This window comes from Moschus berezovskii, chromosome 17, assembly GCF_049115385.1.
Source record: "Moschus berezovskii isolate FMDL1 chromosome 17, NW_MosBer_1.0, whole genome shotgun sequence".
Classification (NCBI taxonomy): domain Eukaryota; kingdom Metazoa; phylum Chordata; class Mammalia; order Artiodactyla; family Moschidae; genus Moschus; species Moschus berezovskii.
Genome location: NC_142476.1, coordinates 59,628,387 through 59,648,587, shown reverse-complemented (window position 1 = coordinate 59,648,587; position 20,201 = coordinate 59,628,387). Strand labels below are relative to the sequence as shown.

General features: G+C 40.1%; 1 protein-coding gene across 1 annotated transcript in view; it reads right to left on the bottom strand.

Moving 5' to 3' along the window:
* CATSPERE (catsper channel auxiliary subunit epsilon) overlaps positions 1–12,712 on the bottom strand; it is a 144,610-nt gene extending 131,898 nt beyond the window's left edge. Inside the window, exons 1-5 of the mRNA XM_055418841.2 lie at positions 12,648–12,712; positions 8,326–8,374; positions 6,272–6,345; positions 5,924–5,993; positions 2,648–2,718 (exon numbers count right to left, since the gene is read on the bottom strand). Of these exons, the coding sequence (XP_055274816.1) occupies positions 2,648–2,718; positions 5,924–5,993; positions 6,272–6,345; positions 8,326–8,374; positions 12,648–12,712 (329 nt within the window). The remainder of the gene's footprint in view (positions 1–2,647; positions 2,719–5,923; positions 5,994–6,271; positions 6,346–8,325; positions 8,375–12,647) is intronic.
* Positions 12,713–20,201: the final 7,489 nt, after the last annotated feature.

Genomic DNA, 20,201 nt, shown 5'->3' with positions numbered 1-20,201 from the left:
ATGCTGCTGCTGCTGCTAAGTCGCTTCAGTCGTGTCCAACTCTGTACAACCCCATAGACGGCAGCCCACTAGGCTCCCCCGTCCCTGGGATTCTGCAGGCAAGAACACTGGAGTGGGTTGCCATTTCCTTCTCCAATGCATGAAAGTGAAAAGTGAAAGTGAAGTCGCTCAGTCATGTCCAACTCTTCGCGACCCCATGGACTGCAGCCTACCAGGCTCCTCCGCCCATGGGATTTTCCAGGCAAGCGTACTGGAGTGGGTTGCCATTGCCTTCTCCATCACCACAAAATAGAGGAGGGATATTTCCTTCAGAGAAAGTGATGTTAAGCAGATAAAAAGAATTAAATACATTACAGTCATCTGGAAAGCAGGGACCATATAACACAGTTCCTTATACCCTATCCAGTGCTTTGACTATGATACTAAAAAAAAAAAAAAACTCGGATTCATTGATACATTTTAGTTATTGAATGATTTTATAATGCAATTATTTTTTCTTGTACCAGTTTTTCCTTCTTAGTTATATCATTCATCATCATGTTAAAAAGGGTTTCAAGAGCTATCTAAGAAACTAAGAGAGTCCTTTTGGAAAACAATATGTATAGTGGAAACAAAAGAAGCCTGTAATCTGAAAAAACAGCCAATTTTCAATGCTGTCTTTTAGTAGCTCCATATATTTTTCCAAATTATTTAACTGCCCAAGCTTACATTTTCCCATTTATAATAAAGATAGTAATGCTGACATTTAACTGATTATTATGAAAATTGACAAAGCTGATTTACATGAAATATGACCACGTAGAAGCAGTATATGTTCAGATAGTGGTTGCTATTGTTATTTTTTGGAGAAGGAAGTGGCAACCCACTCCGGTATTCTTGCCTAGAAAATTCCATAAACAGAGGAGCCTGGTGGGCTACAGTCCATGGGGTCTCAAAGAGTCAGACACGCACAGCTTACACATACACACATTATTATTTTTACTGTTTGTTCTTCAATATAAGTTGGGTAGTACATTTGAGGATAGCTTAAAGTTAAAGTGAGGTTGCTCAGTCATGTCCAACTCTTTGCGACCCCATGGACTATAGCCCACCAGGCTTCTCTGTCCATGGGATTTTCCAGGCAAGAGTACTAGAGTGGGTTGCCATTTCCTTCTCCAAGGTATCTTCCCGACCCAGGGATCGAACCCAGGTTTCCTGCATTGCAGGCAGACGCTTTACCATCTGAGCCACCAGGGAAGTCCAGAGGATAACTTAATTGGTGAATAAAAACTTATATGGAAACTATAATGTAGATAATTCATTTGTGGTTAATTAAAGCTAAGCCTTTGTGCAGATCACAGCAAACTGTGCAAAATTCTTAAAGAGATGGACATACCAGACCACCTGACCTGCCTCCTGAGAAATGTGTACATAGGTCAAGAAGCAACAGTTAGAATTGGACATGGAACAACCGACTGGTTCCAAATCGTGAAAGGAGTACGTCAAGGCTGTATATTGTCACCCTGCTTATTTAACTTAGATGCAGAACACATCATGAGAAATGCTGGGCTGGGTGAAGCACAGGCTAGGATCAAGATTGCCAGGAGAAATAAAAACAGCCTCAGCTATGCAGATGACACCACCCTTGTGGCAGAAAACGAAGAATAACTAAAGAGCCTCTTGATGAAAGTGGAAGAAAAGAGTGAAAAAGTTGGCTTAAAACTCAACATTCAAAAAACTAAGATCATGGGATCCAGTCCCATCACTTCATGGCAAATACATGGGGAAACAATGGAAACGGTGAAAGACTTCATTTTTGGGGGCTCCAAAATCATTGCAGATGGTGACTGCCTCCATGAAATTAAAAGACACTTGATCCTTGGAAGAAAAGCTATGACCAACCTAGAGAGCATATTATAAAACAGCAACATTACTTTGCCGACAAAGGTCTGTCTAGTCAAAGCTATGCTTTTTCCAGTAATCATGTATGGATGTGAGAGTGAAGGCGCCCAGTCATGTCCAACTCTTTGTGACCCCATGCACTGTAGCCTACCAGGCTCCTCCATCCATGGGATTTTCCAGGCAAGGGTACTGGAGTGGGTTTCCATTTCCTTCTCCAGGGAATCTTCCCAACTCAGGGATTGAACCCAGGTCTTCCACATTGTAGGCAAACGCTTTACCATCTGAGTCACCAAGCTTCCTATGGATGTGAGAGTTGGACTATAAAGAAAGCTGAGCACCGAAGAATTTATGCTTTTGAACTGTGGTGTTGGAGAAGACTCTTGAGAGTCCCTTGGACAGCAAGGAGATCCAACCAGTCCATCCTAAAGGAAATCAGTCCTGAATATTCATTGGAAGGACTGACGCTGAAGCTGAAGCTCCAATACTTTAGCCACCTGATGCAAAGAACTGATTCATTTGAAAAGACTCTGATGATGGGAAAGACTGAAGGCAGGATAAGAAGGAGACGACTGAGGATGAGATGGTTGGATGGCATCACTAACTCAATGGACATGACTCTGAGCAAGCTCTGGGAGTTGGTGATGGACAGGGAAGCCTGATGTGCTGCAGCCCATGGGATCACAAAAAGTCGGACACAACTGAGCAACTGAACTGAAAGCTAAATACTTTTAAAATGCATTAATTACCTTTCTTTTGCATTACTTACATAGCCTTATAATACCATAGAAAGCAAATATGAGAATTGTCCACAGATAAATAGCGTTCTTCCTCTAAATCCTAAAAAAAAAAGAAACTATGATAAATTTAGATGACTGATTGTTTCTGTTATATTTGTCTTTGTGAAATTATATATATATCGTTTACATATATATACATATACATATATATATATTTGCCCCTGTACCTGCTAATATTTGGTCTTTGACCCTTGTTCCTGACACTTGCTCCTAACACTTCTGTGGTTCTGAGTAATAGGAGTGTCTCACACAGGGCTCCTAAATTTCTTTTGTTCTAATGAGGTAAACTATTGGTGGGCTCCTGGTTGGGAACTGATCACTAGAAAGACCAATCCATGATTAATAGCTTGGAACTTTCAGTTTAGCCTCCCATTCTATGGAGAGGGGAAAAGGGGTGGAAAATGAGCTAATAATCAATCATGCCTACTTGATGAAATCTCCACAAAAATCCCTAAAATATGAGACTCAGAGAGCTTCTAGGTTGATGCCAGTAGGTGATGTACCCAATTCCACAGTGACAGAAGATCCTGCACTCAAAACCCTTCTAGACCTTGCCCTGTATACTTCTTGACCTGGCTGTTCATCTGGATTTTTTTTACAATATCCTTCATTTTAACTGGTAAATGTGTTTCCCTGAATTCTGCAAGCTGTTTTGCAAATTATCTAAACTAAGAAAAAGGTTATGGGAACCTGAATTAACCACCCGTCATCATCAGTCAGTCAGAAGTGTAGGTGACAACCAGGGACTTGGAGGATGTGACATTAACTCTAGGTAGATGGTGCCAGAACTTTAAATGGTAAGACATCCAGCTGGTATCGGAGAATTGGTCCGTGTTGAACCCCTGACCCCTATGATCTGGTCACAGAATTGTTCTCTGTGAATATACAAAGGAAAACAGTGAGTTTTCCTAGGCAGTCTTCCTCAATTAAACACAATTTGATTAATTTTCTGTTTAATGGTTCTCAACCAGAGATTAATTTGCTTGCAAGGATATGTTTGACAATGCCTGGAGGTATTTTAGGTTGTTATAACTGATGACTGTTGAGTATATTAAGTCAGTGTGTGTGTGTGTGTGTGTGTGTGTGTGTATGTGTGTGTGTGTGTGTTTGTGAGTCATTTAGTCGTGTCCAACTCTTTGCAGCTGTGGCCTGTCAGGCTGCTCTGTCCATGGAATTCTCCAGGCAAGACTACTGGAGTGGGTTGCCATTCCCTTTTCCAGGAGATCTTCCCCACCCAGGGATTGAACCCAGTCTCCTACATTGCAGGCAGATTCTTTACCATCTGAGCCACCAGGGAAGCCCCATTAAGCCACATGTACCTCCTTACAGAGTATAAGCCCTGATAACACTATGTATAAATGACAAAGATATTCCTATATATATATATATATATGTATTTGTGTGTGCATACTTTTTACATGTATTACGCATTTATGTAGACTTCCAAAACATAACAAAAGGGAAAGAAATCCTTTACTTCTTTAGGAATTGTGCCATGAAACTGGCAAGCACTCAACTCAAAAAGCCAAATTCAAGTATTTTTCAATCATTCATCTGGCCTCTCCCACATCACCCTGTCTACCTGTTCCCTGAAAATAAAGATTATTAAGTAAAAAGAAAGCAACAGAACTTGGGGAAATTATTAACTTATGAAAAAAAAAAGTAAAAAGAAGGCGCAAGTCCCAAAGAAAAGGCAGGATTTGTCACACGAAACTTCTACACAGCAATGACTTTAGATACGCTTGTGTGGAAACTTCAACTATTAGTATTTTGTTACTAATTAGTACAGTGTCAATGCTTAAAATTCATTATTATTATTATTATAAACTAGAGAGGATTCAAAAACACTCATTTATTTGCATTCACATAGCTTTCTTGAATTGAATAAAATGCAGTGGAATACAAATAAACCTGCTAGAAATGGCTCTTAGTTCTGAGTATTGTCATAGGAGTATATGATATTAGCCCCACTTAGCTGGGAGTTCTATTATCATTATGATGGTTAACTGGGGCTTTAATATATTTACTAATAAAAAAGCTAATGTAAAAATCACATATGATAATCCCCTCTTATCTGTGGGATATGTATTCCAAGACCCCCAGAGGATGACTGAAATTGTAGATAGTACCAATCCAACCCTATATATACTGCTTTTTCTGTACATACATACCTAACATAAAGTTTGATTTGTAAAGTAAGCCCAGCAAAATATTGATGATAATTAATAATAAAATAACTACTTCAAAACAATCTTTCTTCTTTCCTCAGTAAGTCAAAAACTTTCACCTTTTCACTTAAAGGAAGTAATTTATGGCTTCTCTTTGGCATATCTGAATTGCCACCATCACTGTTCCTGTACTTTAGGGTCATTATTAAGTAAAATTCAGTTCAGTTCAGTTCAGTTGCTCAGTCGTGTCCGATTCTTTGCGACCCCATGAACCACAGCACGCCAGGCCTCCCTGTCCATCACCAACTCCTGGAGTTCACTCAAACTCATGTCCATAGAGTCAGGGATGCCATCCAGCCACCTCATCCTCTGTCGTCCCCTTATCCTCCTGCCCCCAATACCTCCTAGCATCAGGGTCTTTTCTAATGAGTCAACTCTTCGCATGAGGTGGCCAAAGTATTGGAGTTTCAGCTTTAGCATCAGTCCTTCCAATGAACACCCAAGACTGATCTCCTTTAGGATGGACTGATTGGACCTCCTTGCAGTCCAGAGGACTCTCAAGAGTCTTCTCCAACACCAGAGTTCACAGGGTTACTTAAGCACAAGTAATATTACAATTAATAGCTGTGATAACTAGGAAAGTTATTAAGTAACTAATGGGTAGGACATGCTGGACAAAGAAATGATCCATATCTCGGGGAGATGGAGTGGGACCACAAGATAATTCATCATGCCACTCAGACTAACTGCATTTTAAAGCTTGTGAATTGTCTATTTCTGGAATTTCTCATATAAATATTTCAGACTATAGTTGACCATGGCTAACTGAGGGCACAGAAGGTATAATCACAGATAAGCAGGGGACCACTCTAGCAGTTCATAACTTAACAATTTGGTATAAGATATTTCTAAAAACTAATGATATACTGATAATAATTTTTAAATACCTCATTTATAGTTACAACTTCACCATTTAAAATGGGTTAAATTAAGTAAAAAACCTCAAAAAAAGGCAAAATAAAATGTAACAGGGATGATTATTCAAGATCTACTGATCGATCATTTAAATCAACTTACTGGGCCTGAAACAATTGGTTTTATAGCATGAATACCAGGAGAAGAACATCGTAGTTCTGTCTTGGGTAATCTAGCATTTAAAAAAAAAAAGGGAAAGGAGAAATAAGTATAGATGCATATGAGATTCCCCTACAACTTTTTAAGCCTAAAAACTTCCATTGTATGCTAATAAGAAAAATTTAAAATATAGCAACATTTTACTTCTATTTTCAAAGTGACTTTTGTCTTTTTCTCCACATCTATTTAATGAAAAGAAATTTACATTAAATCACAGCCTTGAATCTAAATGTCCACACTATGTGAATGTTTTTTTACACATACATTGATTTTCACCACAAAAAATCTTACCTTTTATTTTTTATAGAACAAGTTGCTGGAGCACTCCACTCAGAAAATAATGTTCCTTCATACTCTAATTTAATCTGAAAAAAAGGTAAAATAGCTCAAACAAAAAATCTACTCCAAAATTTTGTATCTCAATTTTTAGATGTAGAGCTCAATTTTCTGAGTCTCTTACTGTTTAAAGAAAGAATAACTAAAATTCAATTCCTTTTAAATTGTACAAGTATTATGACAAGGGAAATGTAACTTCTATATGTCACTTCAATAGTCTCCCCCAAACTGTAGTATTTTTATTTTATTTTAAAAATAATCTATTAAGGGTCTAGAAGGTGTTTAGTATCATAATTTTCCTGGAAGTATATCACACACTTCCTAACATCATCATTCTTAGTCTCAACACTGGTCCTCCTCTTCAGCCAGATCTGGAGCCCAATTTCACCTTCTAATATTGTTACAGAAAAATTATGTACATATGTATACATCATTGTGTAGATATATACATACATAAATACTGCTTCATTGTTTTTACTTGTAAAATGGGAATTATAATACCAGCTATCTCATTGATTTGATATTATAGGATTAATAACAGTGTATAAGAAGAAAAAAGAAGTTCACCAGAAAATAGGACACAACCCTAAAGTATATAAAGCAAAATTTGATAGAGTTACTAGAAGATATTTTAAGTCACATATATAGTGGTGGACTTTTAACACACATAGATTAAAGCCACAGATTACACTTGAAAAAAAAAGATAATTATAGTTGACCCTTGAACAATTTACTCCACACAGAGGGAAATCTGCCTATAATTTATAGTTAGGCTTCTATATATGCAGTTCTTCAGTATCTATGATTCCACATCCACAGGTTCAATCAACTTTGGATTGTATAGTACTTCAGTATTTACTATTGAAAAAAATCTTTGTATAAATGGGCCAGTAGAGCTCAAACCTATACTGTTCAAGGGTCAATCTGTGTGTGTGTGTGTGTGTATTAGAAGGCAAAGTCCCAATCACTGAACTGAAAGGGAAGTCCCCAAAAAAGTATAAAGGTTAAGGTTAAACAAAAGTCAAGTATCTGTGGACAAATTCAATGGTTAGATGAGTAGATAAGAGGCTATGAAATGATAACCAAAACATTTAAAGTCAACATTTGACTAATATATAGAGTAGAATGTAGATAACACTCTGTATATCAACAAAAAAGGAGCAGAAAATTAAATGGAAAATGAGCAAAGTGAGCAGGCTGTTCAGAGAAGGAGAGCCCTGCATAAATATGGGAAAAGAGGTTAAAAAATCACCACTCATCAGAGAATTGAAAATATGACAGCTTAAACTACTAGTATATGGTAACGAGATTGGTGAAAAAAAGGGAAAATCTATAGTACCAAATATTGGTGGAGATGTTCACTGGGTAAGAATATAAATTGTGATTGCCAGTTTGGAAAAAATCTTACAGAATTTAGTTGAATTAGGTGTCTGTTTCCCTATGTCCTAGCAATCATAGCTAAAAAATTATTGCACAGATTCATAAAATGACATGTAGAAGGGCATTCATCACAATGCTGTTTGTGGTGGTAAGAAGCCATTCATCCATCATTGGTTGGGGAGATAGGCAAATAATATATACACATTAGTAATTGGGCAGCCTTAAGAAATGAACTAGACATAGTATTGAATTTAAAAAGTAATGAAGAGAATGAAATCTATAGCTGGATGATCATGCATCCTGCTTTGTCTAGACACTCCCAATTTATACCTGTTGTCCCAGCATAACTATTAATAGCACTATCTTTCATTCTCAGCAGTTGAGACAATATATTATATGGTCATCCTATCTGTATCATAACACCATTTTGTGAATGTTAAAAACACTCAAAACAACACTATGTATTTTTTGTTACATGCATATTTCAAGATATTTATTGGACAAGGGAAGTACATTAGGAAGATAAACAGGATGAGGAAATAAAAGAATGACCCTGCACTGTGCACCTGAGTATGATTAAGTCAAAAATATTAATACTTAACTATAGTTTTAAAAAATTAAACACTTACAGTACTTCTGGTACTAAAAATGTCGTAGTTTTGGCTGTTACTGTAATACCTGCAGAGGAAAATGTCAAATGTGAATATTAAAACTATGTCTCCTCCAAATAAAAGAGATTTTAATACATGGTCAAGAGCTCCCCTGGTGGCTCATCAGTAAAGAATTTGTCTGCCAAATGCAGGAGACAAGCATTTGATCCCTGGACGGGGAAGATCCCCTGGGGAAGGAAATGGCAACTCACTCCAGTATTCTTGCCTAGGAAATCCCATGGACAGAACAGCCTGGTGGGCTACAGTCCATGGGGCTGTAAAGAGTCAGACACAATTGAATGACTAAACAACAATATATGGTCAGAGCAAGCCTAACCCTTGTGGGCTGCCATGAGCTTTACATTTCTGCTCAAGCTCCTTCTTAGAAAGTATAGTCAGAGCTAAAACTGGGGACATCAGTGACATCAACCCCCAACTCAAGGTGTGTTCAAGGTTACTTAATATCTGAAGACACAATGCTGCTACTGCTAAGTCACTTCAGTCGGGTCCGACTCTGTGCGACCCCATAGATGGTAGCCCACCAGGCTCCACTGTCTCTGGGATTCTCCAGGCAAGAACACTGGAGTGGGCTGCCATTTCCTTCTCCAATGCATGAAAGTGAAAAGTGAAAGTGAAGTCGCTCAGTCATGTCCGACTCTTCGCGACCCCATGGACTACAGCCTACCAGGCTCCTCCACCCATGGGATTTTCCAGGCAAGAGTACTGGAGTGGGTTGCCATTGCCTTCTCCCAAATAGTGAGAAGTAAATACTTTTGCACCTTGTTTTTGTTTTAGAATAAAAACTGTTGAAGAATATTGGCTCTAACTCCTTCACCTATAAACTGAGTTCAAATAAAATGAATACAGATTGAAAAAAAAAAAACAGTATTTCTTACTTGAAACACTGAAGAGCAAATTTTTGTGAGTTCTAGTGATTATCGTTTCTTTTACTCACAGTACTTCAATTTCTGTCTATATGAAATATAGACAATAAAAATACAATGTGGGTCACTTATATAATTGAAATTTTTCTGGTGGCCACACTAAAAAAGCAAGAAAAAAACAAGTAAAATTGCTTCTAATAATATATTTTATTCAAAAGCAACCTCATTTGTACAGAGCCAACTTACTGGAAAAGACGCTGAGGCTGGAAAAGACTGAAGGAGAGAGGAAAAGAGGATGACAGAGGATGGACTGTTGGATGGCATTACTGGTTACTGAATGAGTTTGAGCAAACTCTGGAAGACTGTGAAGGACAGGGAAGCCTGGCGTGCTGCAGTCCATGGGATCACAAAGAGTTGGACATGACTGAGCAACTGAGCAACCACCAACCATGGCCCTACGGGGTCTTCCTGGAACAGATCTCTGTCCCCTGTGTCCTCTGCTTTGCCTCATTTATTGAAAAGGTTTAGTCTCCCATGTCTCTTCTCCATCTCAAAAGGCTGGCTTAAGAATTAATGAAAGAGAACTTCCAGTTCAAGATGGTGGAGTAGAAGGACATGCACTCATCTCCTTCTGCAAGAGATCCAAAATCACAACTAGTTGTTGAACAACCATCAACAGGATGCTGGAACCTACCAAAAAAAGATATCCTATGTCCAAAGACAAAGAAGCCACAGCAAGATGGTAGGAGGGCCACAATCATGATAAAATCAAATTTCATACCCATTGGACAAACTGGAGAACAATAATACCAAAGAAGTTCTCCCATTGCTACAAAGGTTTGGAACCCCACGTTAGGCTTCCCAGCCTGGGAACCTGACAAAGGGACTGGGAATCCACAGGGAATCTGACCTTGAAGGCCAGCAGGATTTGATTACAAGTCTTCCACAAGACTGGTGGAAACAAGAGTCTCCAGGTTTGGAGGGAATTAAAAAAAACCTTGTGTGCACTAAGATTCAAAGGAAAGGAGCAGTTGACTCCACAGGAAACTAGACCAAAACTACCTGCTACTGTTGAAGGGTCTCCTGTGGAGTCATGGGTTGGCAAGGACTCACCACAGGGATGGGACTGGCAGCAGTTGTCTGGGACAGTCCCCTTTGATGTAAACTCTCTTGGAGGTTGCCATTTACCCCAACCATAGAGCCCCTAGACCCCAGACCTGGGTCATCTCAGGCCAAAAAACTACCAGCGGGGGAGTGTAACCCCACCCATTGGCAGCTAACTGGATTAAAGCTTTACTGAGCTGGAATCAAGATTTTTGGGAGAAATATCAATAACCTCAGATATGCAGATGACACCACCCTTATGGTAGAAAGTGAAGAGGAATTCAAAGGCCTCTTGATGAAAGTGAAAGAGGAGAGTGAAAAGTTTGGCTTGAAGCTCAACATTCAGAAAACTAAGATCATGGCATCTGGTCCCATCACTTCATGGGAAATAGATGGGGAAACAGTGGAAACAGTGTCAGACTTTATTTTTGGGGGCTCCAAAATCACTGCAGATGCTGATTGCAGCCAGGAAATTAAAAGACGCTTACTCCTTGGAAGGAAAGTTATGACCAACCTAGATAGCATATTAAAAAGCAGAGCCATTACTTTGCCAACCAAGGTCCGTCTAGTCAAGGCTATGGTTTTTCCCGTGGTCATGTATGGATGTGAGAGTTGGACTGTGAAGAAAGCTGATCTCCGAAGAATTGATGCTTTTGAACTGTGGTGCTGGGGAAGACTCTTGAGAGTCCCTTGTACTGCAAGGAGATCCAACCAGTCCATTCTAAAGGAGATCAATCCTGGGTGTTCATTGGAAGGACTGATGTGAAAGCTGAAACTCCAATACTTTGGCCACCTCATGCGATGCGTTGACTCACTGGAAAAGAGTCTGATGCTGGGAGGGATTGGGGGTGGGAGGAGACGGGGACGACAGAGAATGAGATGGCTGGACGGCATCACCAGCTCGATGGACATGAGTTTGAGTGAACTCCGGGAGTTGGTGATGGACAGGGAGGCCTGGCATGCTGTGATTCATGGGGTCGCAAAGAGTCGGACATGACTGAGCCACTGAACTGAACTGAATCATATTTTATTGACACGTGTTAAAAGTTTGAAATATATCATGTTTTTCATGCCTCACAGCATCATGAAATAGGTTTTATTATTTCATTTTATAAAGAAGAATATTAATTTTTAGAGTTCTGTCAGAATGCTGTTTTAATTTTTTCTCAGTACTTCAATGACTTTCCAACCACTACTTTTATTCTATTTGACTTCTCCATCTGTTCACTGAGTTGCCATGGATCCCTTCGCTCTGAAACCTCTATAATAGTTTTATTGTTGATATCCTTACATTTTAATGTTGCACTGTGCACTAAGTCACTTCAGTCATGTCTGACTCTGTGTGACAGTGTGGACTGCAGCCCACCAGGCTCCTCTGTCCACGGGATTCTCCAGGCAAGAATACTGGAGTGGGTTGCCAGGTTCTCCTCCAGGGATCTTCCCAACCCAGGGATAGAATCCGCGTCTTTTACATCTCCTGAGTTAGCAGGCAGGTTCTTTACCACTAGCGCCACCTGGGTTAGAAGGTAATAAACAGAATATTCACAAAATATGATTTTTCTGGTTAACTATCTGTTTTAACCTGTGATGAAAATGCAAAATATTCTGATACACTGTGCAATCCAGCAGCCACCTAATGCTGACCAAAAAACTTACATGGAGGCTCCCTCAGAACTTTAAAGTTTTCCTTCCTCATCATGAACCCACTTTCTGCGGGAATTACATATTCTTACTTTCTGCACATTTTTAAAGCACCCTCTCACAAATCATTCAACCACAACTACCTAACGTAAACCATCAACTACCTAGTTACCCTAGTGAAGCGCCCCCACCCTCATTCCTGGTGGAGACTTTTTGGTCCTCTCTCTGCTTCTCTCTGGCAAAAGGGTTCAGAGTGGGATCCGCTATCCAGGAAACCGACACGTGAAAGGAACGCGAAACTACAGCGGGCACTTGAGGAGACAGCTAAACCCTAATTTGTTGTTGTTTGTTGTTTAGTCGCTAAGTCGTGTCCGACTATTGGCGACCCCATGGACTATAACCCATCAGGCTTCTGGGTCCATGGGACTTCCCAGGCAAGAAGACTGCAGTGCTGCCATTCGGTTGCCGTCCCACTCTCCGACTGCGTGCCCTCTTTTCCCCCCCTCAGTCACTGAACACACTGAACGGGAGGCAGGGAGCCGCTGTTGGCGCCAGGGGAACTGGGGGACGAGGCTGCGGTGCACCAGAGCCCCAGGCCCCGGGCCGCTAAGGCGCAGGGATATGACCCCGCCTGCCCAGGGACGCCCCCTCCCGCGACTGGCGTCTCTCTACCTCCACAGGGCCGAGCCGCAACAGCTCAGCCAGGACAGCAGCACCGCCACTCCTGAGGCGGACATGGCGCCGGCTCGCCACTACCCAACAGCCGTGCCACGGCCGCGTGTGGCTGGCGGCGCTCGCGGCCCGCGGCGGGGCGGGCGCTCTTCGCCGGGCGCTGGCGTGTACGCATGCGTGCAAGCGCGCGTCGAGGCCGAGGCTCTCCCTGGTTAGCTGCTGGAGGAGAAAATGTAAATCAGATTTTAGGAAAAGCAAAACTGTTTTTATGGAATGAAGTAGCATAACCACTTAGGAAAATGTGAATTGATTGGATGAAGGTGAAACTTTTAAGCTACTGTATCGTTTAGCCCAAATCTTCATTGTGACAGTATATAATCACTGCAGTAGCTATCACATATTGGCTCAGAGGTTAAAGCGTCTGCCTCCAATGTGGGAGACCCGGGTTCGATCCCTGGGTCGGGAAGATCTCCTCTAGAAGGAAACGGTAACCCACTCCAGTATTCTTGCCTGGAGAATCCCATGGACGGAGAAGCCTGGTAGGCTACAGTCCACGGGGTCGCAAAGAGTCGGACACGACTGAGCGACGGAACAGAACAGGAACAGCAGTACCCTCTCTGTTCCAGGAAGCAGGCACTCGATAAGTGATTTTAAAATTGAACAGAAATGAATAGTAACGTGTGCTTATTGAACATCTGCTTTATGCCCAACACTACCTTGTGCACTTGAGTACAAAGAAATAGGATAGCATTCTGATTTGCAAAGGAATTTGCAATCTTGCAGTAAACCCACTCCAGTGTTCTTGCCTGGAGAATCCCAGGGACGGGGGAGCCTGGTGGGCTGGGGTCTATGGGGTCGCACAGAGTCGGACACGACTGAAGCGACTTAGCAGCAGCAGCAGTAAAGCCAAAATAAACAATAAAGCTATCACATAGTGTTATAATCTGTTTACTTGTACCCCAAATAACTTACATCCTTGAGGACGACAGTTTAATCTTTAGTCTTTATTTTATCGTGCCCAGCATAATCCTGTTTTCTAGTAGGTTTCAGTGTTTACTGACTTAATGAACCACTGAATAAAAGTTGTAAAATTTGTTCCAGGGACTATTAGAGAATGTGATTGTCCATATACAAATGATTTGAGAGATACATTTTAGGCGATTTTATTCCCAGTTTCTTGCGAAGCAAATTTATATCTGAACTAGATGTCATAGTTAATATGTGTTGCAGTTGAAAGAGCATTTAATCAGCAGTTCAGTTCAGTTCAGCCGCTCAGTCGTGTCCGACTCTTCGCGACCCTATGAATCACAGCACGCCAGGCCTCCCTGTCCATCACCAACTCCCAGAGCTCACTCAAACTCATGTTCATCGAGTCGGTGATGCCATCCAGCCATCTCATTCTCTGTCATCCCGGTCTCCTCCCACCCCCAACCTTTCCCATTATCAGAGTCTTTTCCAGTGAGTCAACTCATCGCATGAGGTGGCCAAAGTATTGCAGTTTCAGCTTTAGCATCAGTCCTTCCAATGAACACCCAGGATTGATCTCCTTTAGAATGGACTGGTTGGATCTCCTTGCAGTCCAAGGGACTCTCAAGAGTCTTCTCCAGCACCACAGTTTGAAAGCATCAATTCTTCTGTCCTCAGCTTTCTTTATGGTCCAACTCTCACATCCATACATGACCACTGGAAAAACCATAGCCTTGACTAGACGGACCTTGGTTGGCAAAGTAATGTCTCTGCTTTTTAATGTACTATCTAGGTTGGTCATAACTTTCCTTCCAAGGTGTGTCTTTTAATTTCCTGGCTGCAATCAGCATCTGCAGTGATTTTGGAGCCCCCAAAAATGATCAGCAGTAGGTATGGTCAAACACAAAAATAAAGCAGCCAATTATCTTATCAGCAAAATGGGTTTATTTGGGAATAGCAGAGAATTGCAATTCGGGACAGGCAAACTTTGGTGAATCATAGACAAATTTGGAGAACAAAGGAGAAGGGACCTGCTTTTATCAGGTTTTAGGAGGAAATGCTTGAGTTGTTTTGAACAAACGTTCACTGGAAAAGAGCCAGGGTCGGATGTTATGCAGTTTCTCTTTGGGTGTAAGTGGTAGTGCATTGCCAGAAGGTCAGGGAGGGGTCTTCCTTTTTCTTAAAAGCAAGAGATAAAGTTCCTCTGTGAAAAATATCTTCCCTTATACCAGAAGAAAAGTAATATTCTTATCTTCCTTCTTGCTGCTGGTTATGCAGACTGCAACAAGTGGCAAGTGGGTGAGAGCTCCCTTTTCAAGACTTCCTGACTCCATTTAAGATGACGTTTCCTTTATTTATTTTCATGCACACCCCCATTTATTTTCTTATCTCAACTCCAGCACTGTGGTAGACACATCAAAGTTCAGAAGGAAAGATCCATGGTTAACTAATTTTGAAGCAACATAAGGAATCTGATAAGTCTGCATCCTTTCAATATATATACTATTTTCCCCACCACACAGCAATTAAATGACACAGAATTGCTGGGCAAGAGGCGTGAGGTGGGTCGGGGGGAGCGCACAAAATAAGATGGAGTGGCTTTGTGGGAACAAGAATATCCTGTTCTTGCAGCAGTAAAGAATTAAGGTAAAGAGAGAGACACCAGGACCATGCCTCAGCTATTTGTTCTTGAGCCAGTGCCAAGGCTGTACAGGCAGTACCTGCTTTCAAATGACTGATTACTTACAATTGGTGGTTACCTTATTATAGTTGCCCAAGTTGGGTGAGCTCACTTTCTGTTGAAAGCCCTATTGTTTTATCTTGAACTTTACCTCCCCTTTGACTGGGGCAACTTCTCCCTAAAACGGAACTCCCATAGCCACCCAACCCCTATTTCACATCTCATACCAGAGCTTGTTCAGGACAAAGTGGGAGGAAAAGATAATGTATAAACCTGTGGGAACTGATCACTCCCCCCTCACCTCCTTACAGCCTTAAGTCTCTAGCCCACATTTCATATCCTCACTAGTTCCCCAGGTCACAGTTCCATCCTGGCCCCTAATCTGAAATAGATTGTCTGGGGTCACTAGGGACCCTGCACTAACTGGGACAGAGGACATATTCCTAGCATATCAAATTAGAATTGTCATAATCTCATGTTTGGGTTCATATAATTTATGTCATAGGCTACAAACTACTCATGGATAACATTGTTTCCATATGAAGCAAAATACAGTTCAACAGACATGAAGTGAATTCAGTGGACACTTCTGTCACTTAACCCTAAATTCTGACATTTAGACACATTTGGGAATCCTTGATCACAATCGAAAGATTGGCACCACTGATGTTAACACCTTTATTTTCTTATCCTCAGAGGACTTAGCTAAAATCATGGCCACATTGATGTACACTCTGCATGATCTTGTACCACGTCTGTTTTCATGTCTTTGTCAAACAGCATTAGAAAAATGTGCAACACCTAATTTCTAACCCACTATTCCTACATCAGAAATATAATTCACTCTAACCATTTTTAAAATTTTCATGAATACTTTTAATTAGTCTCTTTAAAATACTATAACATCCAATGAAGTTTGAATTCCCTTAACAAGTATTTATCTAACTATTAAAATGTGGCAGACATTGAGCCAGGCATAAAACATGTAATAGTAAACAGAATATTCTTGGTCCCTACACTTACAAAACTTACCTTCCTTGGAGGTGAGCAAGCAGAATCAAGGGTTTAGTTTTTAAATGTATATACGTTTAGTACATAATAGACAAGAAATGTAATAATCTAATGTTTAGGAAGATGAGCTTTTTTTTTAAATAGGATCATTCATTGGTTACATTTTTCTAAAATCCATTATAAAAACATGTATTCAGGAAAGTGCACAAAAGATGTGTACGATGCTTAATAATTTGTAACATAATCGCTATGCTAATTTTTAAAAAGTGGAACATTATCAGCATTGCATAAGCCCTCCTTATGCCAAAATCATTACTCCCACTTTTGTCATGAATCAAGCATCCATATACGTGGGTCTATTTCCGAGCTATTTTGTTTTGTTAGTCTTTCATCTATCCGTGTGACAAGCTGTGATATCCATCTAATAGAAGAATTCTCACCTCTTGTTTTTCTCCATGATTTCTTTGGCTATTCTTAGTCCTGTGCATTTTCATATAACTTTTAGAATCAGTTTGTTTAATTTTGCAAAGAAATTAAAAAGTTGGGGTTTCATTGAGATTTCATTAAGTTTATATCTCAATTTGGAGAAAAGTTGACATCTTTACAATATTAGTCAGTAGTAGGCAAACTTTTTTCCTAAAAGACCAGATAATACATATTTCAGGCTTTGTCTCTTAGAGGAAAAACTGAGGCTATTATGTAGACACTTATATAGCCATTTTAAAAGGTGAGAACCATTCTTGGCTTGCAGATTCCTGAATCTCAATAAATCAGAAGCTGTTTTAAATGGATTTTGTCTGTGGACTGAAGTTTTATGGCCCAATAAATTTAATACATGTATTTTCTTTTAATTTTTCTCTGTAATGTTGTATAAGGTTTGGGGTTGCAGTCTTACATATCTGTTAGTTATTCTTTCCATTGAATTCTTAATTTTGGTTATTGGATTTTTTTTTAAATTCTAGAATTCACTTGTTTTTTCACATGTTCATGTATCTGCTGAAATTTCCAAACCGTGTATATCTCCTTGAACAGAAAAAGGAGTTACTTTATAGTCTATGTCTGAAAACTTCAATGTCACCATCCTCTATGGGACTGTTCCCATTGTCTTTTTCTGGTTTTTCATTGTTTTGTGTGCTTCATTATATTTTATTGTATTCAAGATATTAAGGTAGCAAAATTGTAGAAACAATTTCAAGTTTAGGATGGTATTTTCATCTAGAGAGGGTTTTTGATTGCTTATGCCAAGGGTTTGAGGAAGCCCCCCTCTAGTATCAGTTCAGTTCAGTCACTCAGTCCTGTCCAACACTTTGCGACCCCATGGACTGCAGCACGCCAGGCCTCCCTGTCCATCACCAACTCCTGGAGCTTACTCAAACTCATGTCCATTGAGTCAGTGATGCCATCCAACCATCTCATCCTTGGTTGTCCCCTTCTCCTCCCACCTTCAATCTTTCTCAGCATCAGGGCCCTTTCAAATGAGTCAGTTTTTCGCATCAGGTGGCCAAAGTATTGGCGTTTCAACTTCAGCATCAGTCCTTCCAATGAATATTCAGGACTGATTTCCTTTAGGATGGACTAGTTGAATCTCCTTGCAGTCCAAGGGACTCTCAAGAGTCTTCTCCAGCACCACAGTTCAAAAGCATCAGTTAGCTTTCTTTATCGTCCAACTCTCACATCCATATATGGCTACTGGAAAAACCATAGCCTTGACTAGACGGACCTTTGTAGGTAAAGTAATGTCTCTGCTTTTTAATATGCTGTCTAGGCTGGTCATAGCTTTTCTTCCAAGGAGCAATTGTCTTAATTTCATGGCTGCAGTCACCATTTGCAGTGATTGGGATAATTGGAAGTTGAGCTGCAATCCCCTAGGAAAGCCTTTCTCTTTCCTATTTCTGGTTCACCCCTATTCTTGGGGTGTGGAGGGCTTCAAACCAAAGTGAGGGGCATTCACCAGGTCTACTCCCTTTAGACAGGTTCTGTCCCCTACTTCTGGAAGGCTGTCAAAATACCCATCAGTCTCTGAACTGCTTCCTTCAAGTTTGATGAGTGCAGGAAACTCATCAAGTTTGATGAGTGCAGTGGCCCAAAACATTAAGTCCACCTCCTAGGGCCTCCATCTTCTCAGTGATCCTGGTCTATTAATTCTCAAAAAAAATACTCATGTGCTCTCTGATGCCTTTGGATTTTTAAAATATTTTCCACCCTTTCTAGTTACCTTAAGTGGGATGGTCAGCCCAATTTTCCTATCCATCATTACAAGAGCATAAGTCCTCATTGTTAGAGTTACCTGAGTAGCCCCATTCATACACAGCATGGTAACAATATGTAAAACGTCAGTACACCATTGTTCATCTTTGATTCCCTGTTGAAAAAGAAAGAATTCTGTAGAAAAAAATCAGGCCTTGGAAAAATCAGTTGCTGTCCTCAATAGGAACTGAAGGCTTTTATACTTAAAACAGCAAGCATGGGTTACCTCTATCTATAGCAGTTAACTGATTCACACATCTTTATTGTGAAGGGAATGAAGAGATGACAGTCTCACTTTATAGCAGAACTAAGTGACTAATTAATTAGTTGACAGATCTCAAGATAAACCCTAAGTTTCAGGTTTCAGCTCTCTTCTGCTTTTCCAGATAATATATTCTTCCCAGGGACTTGCAAGAATCTAATTTCCACTGCTTAAATGCCTTTATTTCTCTCTTATAAAACTGAAAAAGCAGAATAACAGCTTGGTATTTTTGGCTACTGGGTAATGTTTAGTAATTTTCAAAAAAATAATATAATGACCAACAAGTATACAACTTTTCATTAGAAATAAAATAAATCCAATTAAACAGTGAGACGCTATTTTTTTGAATCAAAGTGGCAAAATATTCTTTTAATCATAATAAATTCAGAGTGTTAGGAAAGGTTGAGAGAAATGCTGTCTTATACTGCTGGAGGAGAATAAATTAGCATAGTGGTTTTTGAGCAATATGTGTCAATACAGCAAAGCCTTGAAAATGTGCATACCCTGCAACTCACTTTTAATGATGTAGCTTAGGAAATAATTAAGAGTGAAATGGCAACCCACTCCAGTATCCTTGCTTGGAACATCCCATGGATGGAGGAATCTGGTAGGCAGTCCATGGGGTCCCAAAGAGTCGGACACAACTGAGTGACTTCACTTTAAACAGATTTAGCTCTAACATTGCATGTGATATCACATTGTTTATTAGAAACTGGAGACAATAGTGGATTGTTTAAATAAATTATAGTACAGATATACAATGAAATACTGAAAACAAATGGATATCTAAAGACATGAAAAGTGTTAGTTGATCAGTTGTGTCCAACTCTTCACCACCTCTGGACTGTAGCCTACCAGGCTCCTCTGTCCATAGGATTCTTCAGCTAAGTATACTGGAGTGGGTTGGGTTGCCATTCCCTTCTCCAGGGGGGTCTTCCTGACCCAGGGATCAAACCCGGGTCTCCTGCACTGCAGGCAGATTCTTTACCATCTGAGCCACCAGGGAAGTCCATCCATCTACGGACATGGGAAGTCAGTATTTTGTTAAATGGAAAATGCAAGTTATAAAAGAGTGTGATCTTATATTTGTTTTAAAAGATCATACATGTTTATATACAGAACATATAGAAAAACATTGAGAAGGATATATATTACGTTGCCATTGGCAGTCTCTGGATGGTGGAAATATGAGTGATTAAAAACATATCTTTATCCATTTTATATTTATACTCATTTAAATGAATGTATATTTACCTCTGTGTTTTTAAAAAAGGAAGGAAAAGTCAAATCTTAATTTTAAAAAATGCTTTGTCTGGGTTTTGGCTTGTGATATGAGAAACCACATGCTCCTAGAGGCATCTACTTGGTCTTGCTGCTTCTGACCTGG